The sequence below is a fragment of the Formica exsecta genome, unplaced genomic scaffold (assembly GCF_003651465.1).
Source record: "Formica exsecta isolate Colony F162 unplaced genomic scaffold, ASM365146v1 scaffold512, whole genome shotgun sequence".
In the NCBI taxonomy this organism is placed as follows: domain Eukaryota; kingdom Metazoa; phylum Arthropoda; class Insecta; order Hymenoptera; family Formicidae; genus Formica; species Formica exsecta.
Genome location: NW_021852364.1, coordinates 809,016 through 814,890, shown reverse-complemented (window position 1 = coordinate 814,890; position 5,875 = coordinate 809,016). Strand labels below are relative to the sequence as shown.

Below are 5,875 nucleotides of genomic sequence, written 5' to 3'. Positions count from 1 at the left end.
AAATTAATAAATAATACTACTTTATTTAAATAATAAATAATACTAGGGCATGCTCAGTATTAAAAGATTGTAACAGATAATGGCCATTTTTAAAGTTTTTTTTTTTCGAGGAAAAGTCAACTCGAAAGGTCTCAATCAAGGAATGTATTATTAAAATATAAAACTGTATATCTCTCTCTCTCAAACATAAATACACGACAAATGTCATGACAAAATTACGAGTTGGTTACATTTTCTTAGAAGAACTGAATATTTTTTTATCTCGAACGAGGACATTCTTCGATATCGTAAAACAGAACGAAATTATAAAAGTAATAGCTATATGTATTTCGCCACTTTTTGATTTTTGTAAATTAACGAATTTAATTAATAGCAGAATAACATTATAAAATAATTAGAGATTAACATTCGATTAATAGTATTCTTTATAAATTTGCATATTTTTTCAGAGAACATATATACATGTTTTAAATTAAATAATAATTTATTTTCTAATAATTTATTTTCTAATATTTTCTAATAATTTATTTATATTTATATTTATTTGTGCATTAATGTTATTATAAAAAATGTAACTTTATCACGTTTAAAAGTTACACGATATAATTCTTGCAATTTCACACACATCATCATAAGTTTAAAGATGGATATATTAAATGTAGAATAGTATCAGTGGAATATGTGTGTATGTGTATGTATATATATATATATATATATATATATATATATAAAATATTGATTACATATATTTAAAAAAATATATATTTTAACGTTTTAATTCCATTATAATAAAATATCATTTTTCAAGCTTCTTTTTAATTTAAATTTATTTTTCTTTTATTTAAATGTCTTTTCATGGTTGTCAAATTTATTATCTATGACATAATTTTCATCGTATCAGTGAATGTCATTTTTCATTAAAAATATTACGATATGCCAACGTTAGTATTATATGACTGAATTTATAAAAAGCGTTATGTCAACTTGAGGTTGCAAATGTATTAATTTTGCATTTTGATTGTTTGCAGTAACAAGTGCCTTAACGAAAAAAGACGACGGACCCAAGAGAACACATTTATCGATGAGCTTGCCGAGCTGATTTCCGCCACGGAGATGAGCTCTGGTAAGACTGACAAATGTCAGATCCTTCAGAGAACCGTCGATCAGGTAAGAAGACAGATTTCTCACTCTTCTCTTGCGAATCGATGATTGATAACAGGCATCATAGGAGCGTGCCGTCGATATTTATCGTTTTAGTATTGTTTTCCCTTCCTTGCTAATAAAACGTCATATATATCGGTTTGAGTGACAAGATTAGGAGAAGGTCAGGAGATAAATAATCACATTCGTTATATTATACTTAAACGTCTAGGCAAATGCAAAACAAGATAAACATTGTAAAATCTCTCTAGAAAGCAAATATATAATTTTCACGATTGTAATTGTATACCAAATTAGTAACATATACATATAAATAATTATTATTTTACATAAGAAATTAATAAATCATATATTTAATTCTTTTTAGAAAATTATTTTAAATGGAAATTAAAAAATATTTTTTTACAGCGATTGCAAATATAAAAATTTTCGATAATAATTTTCATGGTTGTAATTGTATACCAAACTAGTAATACGTACATATAAATAATTATTATTTCACATGAGAAATTAATAAATCATATTTAATTCTTTAAAAAAAAAAAAATATTTTTTTACAGCGATTGCAAATATAAAAGTTTTTGATAAAAGCGATAAAAATTTTAAATTTTAATAACGCAAGAGGGATTTAAATTTTAAGATTACATCGCTGACGAAATAATATAAAATGCTATCTAAAAACGTCACACATTCCACTTGCGAAATTATACAAATTTTTATCGTTCTCTCGGGTCGTAAAATTGAAGATAACTGCTCGGTATTAATACAAAATGACAATTTTACGATCCACAAAGGACATTTTATAAAGTCTTTCTTACTTGAGATAGATAATAAAATATTTTAGATTGACGATATCATTTTCATTTTTTTTTTTTTTTTTCTTTGTAATTCATATGTCCCATGCGTGTACGCGTTTTACTTATTCCCCCTGTTTCTCTTGTTTGTTAGAAGGTGAGAAGCTATTTTGTATAATTGAGGTAGATAACGATGGACAGAAGAGAATCGGATAGAATGTCATTTGTGTTGTCAGCATTTTTCGTCGAAAAATTGATCGGTAAATATCAAATATTGAACGATGTTGTTTTTGGATCGACATGGAGGAATCCGCGCAAAGACGATGAAATATTTGAGAAAGCACTCAGGATTATTGAGAGATTTGTGTGGAGCGAGCGAATCTCTCATAAAGGTCGCCCTGTTTTATAAATGACACATATTCCTGTATCGATCTAAACGAAAGAAAGAGCAACAGTATTTTCGAAAGCGACAATACATCGTAGCCAGTTTAATGAGAATTTCGCGTAACATTAAAAAACTCGTTCTTAACGAGTTCTACTACTTCGACACTCTCTGGTAGCGACCGATCTTTCTTCACTTTGCGAAATATCTGTATTAAATCTCTACACGCGTTCATAGGCAAATTTATTATTAAAATTAATTATATTTATTGCATTGTTGTGTGTGTGTTTATACAATATTTCAGCACACTTATACGATTTATAACGTATTAAATTAAATTTTAGGTTGAGAGAAATTTTTTAATTATTTATTATATATAAATATAGAAGTTATATATAAATGATATATAAATTAAATTTTAGGTTGAGAGAAATCTTTTAATTATTTATTTCTTTTTTATTTTGAAATAAATATAGAAAAAATGCGCGATGATTATTATTTGAAATATTTCAAATAACAGATGAATTCCGAATCTTCTGCTAATCTTCAATCTTGTTGCTAAAAATAACTGTGGCAATTAAACTTCAAGTTTTCTGAGAAAATGCCAATAATTAATAAAAAAATTCTAATTTATGTTATTCCTTTGAAAAAATATTGTCGCTACAGTATATTTTTTAATAGTATGTGACTTAGTAACGTCTCGGATAAAATTTTCCCTCAAGAGAAGTCGAAACTAAATGCAAGAATAAAGCCTTACTATTAACATCTTTGCGAGGTATCCGCTATGCTCATGAGATTTATCATTTATGAAAACTTTCCTTGCAGAATCTTAATTAAATATGCAAGATATTTATGTATGCAATTTGTGTATTACATACTTATTTGTCCAAGAAATATTATATAATAAGATTGAAATTGAGCTTCATTACTGAAACATCTGCTTCTACAGAGATTAAATTAATTGAACATCTTTCTCATAATTTAATAATTTTTGACAAACTTATTATCATTAATTATACTCTGAATTAAACTTCTATGGAAATAAAATTTCTTTGAAGTTGGAAATTCAGATTCTTTTATTCATCTATAATCAAGAATCAGCGATATTAGTATTAAAATAAAAATAAGTGATTCTATTGCAGTCCCATTACCAAAAATGAGAAAGTTTTTCCAATTTAGAAACTCTTCGCGTTTAGACATTTTTTTTTTAAGGAAAAGTGAATGTCTCGAATTAATCAATAAGTTTGCGTACAAATGAAGTTTGCGAGAAGTGCTCGCTAACATACACTTCAAGTGTATTATTACAGTTGTACGTAATACAAATGATCATGACATCGTTCAGATAATTTGAACTGCTCGAAACAGCTTTCGAGGTGTGAGTAACACGAGAGATTTCAAGCGACTCGGTAAATTCGGTCAACCTCATAGATTCCTCGGATAACTCGTGTGCCTCTTGATGGCTTCTTTTTGTTGCAACTCTATTCGCCCCTCGATTCAATCGTTTTCCGATTTTAGATCAAATCTCGCGTATAATGTTTGCATTTAATGCGAAAAAAAAACTCGCGTATCCCTCCTCGCATTCGTTATGCGTATTGTGTATGCGTACGTTTGACGATTTTCTACAAGCGAAATCGAACTCGCGGAAAAATTATATTATATAATAAAAATAATTATAAAAATGTATTATTAATATAATACATTTTTCAATATATATTATATAATATATATTATATAAAATATATTAAAATATATTTTATAATATATTATAAAATATAAATGATTTCACATGTTTCTAGGGAGCTTGTGTTATATTTTTATAACAAGTTATACACAGTGTATAATTCTGGAATACCATGTACACTTGTATATAAAACGCAGAAAAATGTGCCACGTTTTTATCATTCAAGAATTATTAATCCAATTAAATTACACGAAACGAAGTATGCACAAGTCGGTTAAACAAATTAATCTGAATAGATAGAATTTTAAAGTTAGTGAATTCAATTTAAAGAGTGACATAGATATATATATACACATGGCTCTCTCTCTCTCTCTCTCTCTCTCTTTCTTTCTCTGTCGGCGATATATAAAACTTTGCATTTTAAATTATCTCGAATGAAGCGCTCGGCGAGTTAATTCATTTTTGCATAACGCCGTCCACTTTGGGGCCTATTTTATTTTAGCGGAAATTCGATTCGATTTCTCGTGAGAGTCTATTATTATCGTTAATATATTCGCATCGTTTACTCCGCTCGCGAAAGGTCAAAGACGCAGTTACGAGGTATTTTTTTTTTTTTTTTAAACCGATACGCGATTAATCCGCTAACGATACACACCGATAATTACAGGTCCCGGGGCCCCCTTTGTTAAAGTTGTGCTCGCGCGATCATCGGCTAAAACGCGCGAGAGGCAGAGCCAGCAGTTGCATAACGGCCGCTAAGGCTAAGCCCTTGACTCACTGGCGATCGAGCGAGGTTACGCTTCCTATTGGCGGGGACCCCGATCCGGTCCTGGCCTGCTTCGGGATTTCGGGGTCTAGAAATTTGAAGACTCGATAATGTGTGTCGTAACTGCGTTCGCCTAATGGCGAACGAAGGTCCGTGTGCTCGATTGAAATTTTAAGCAGCGCGCTTTCTCGTCCGGTTTTACCAAAGAGTCATATCGGCTTGTCTATTCTTCACGAGAAAAACGATACACTGTAAAAAATTTTTCAAAAATTTAGACACATTTTTGTCTGACTTTTTAGGTCTGGGTGTTTGAAAGAAATTTCAGACAATTTGTTTTAATCGACTCTGAAGTCGTTTTCCTGAAAATTCAGAAGAGTTATGACTAAAAATTACAGTGTGTCTGAAAAGAAGATGCAGACATTTGTCTGAAGTTTCAGTTAATTTTTTTACAGTCAGTTTTTTTACATGCGTTTCTCCGAGAAGATATGAGAGAAAACGTGGCAGTTGAAAGCGAAGCGCGTTGATTTTAATAATTATTATAATAAAAAATTGCAAAGATAAGAGAGAGAGAGCGCCTATAATGTTTCAAGATTAATTAGTTGATTTTTGTTTGTTTAAGAGTATCGTATAAATCGTATTTTGACGAATTATAGGTAATAACAGGATAATATCGATATTTTACTTAGAGATTATAACAAGTATATGAAATCTCGATGCTATTACGTGTTTTCGAATGTTGTCGCTATCTTTTGTTGCCGAGATATCAATACCACTTCAAAAGTCTTCTAGTTATTGATGCTACTTGATACTATCTTCTACTAATCAATTCTAGTTACCAGAATATCAATGTCTCCGAACGTTGTTATTATTATTTGTTACCGAGATATCAAATACTATCCAAAAGTGGTTCACTTATGGATACTCCCTGATACTATCTTCTAGTCACTTTTCATTAAGACATGTAATTACTAAGATAATTACTAAGATATTCTGTTAATTTTTAATTTAATTTCTCTCATATAAATCTGTGGAGTCAATATTTCTTTAGCGCGTAATTATCCAGAAAGATCATGTGCACACAACGGGGGGGG

At 29.6% G+C, this 5,875-nt stretch overlaps 1 protein-coding gene across 1 annotated transcript in view; it reads left to right on the top strand.

The window, feature by feature from the left end:
• The window catches only part of LOC115241833 (nuclear receptor coactivator 2-like), a 143,490-nt gene that overhangs the window by 106,900 nt on the left and 30,715 nt on the right, over positions 1-5,875 (top strand). Inside the window, exon 3 of the mRNA XM_029817772.1 lies at positions 1,029-1,167. Within this exon, the coding sequence (XP_029673632.1) occupies positions 1,029-1,167 (139 nt within the window). The remainder of the gene's footprint in view (positions 1-1,028; positions 1,168-5,875) is intronic.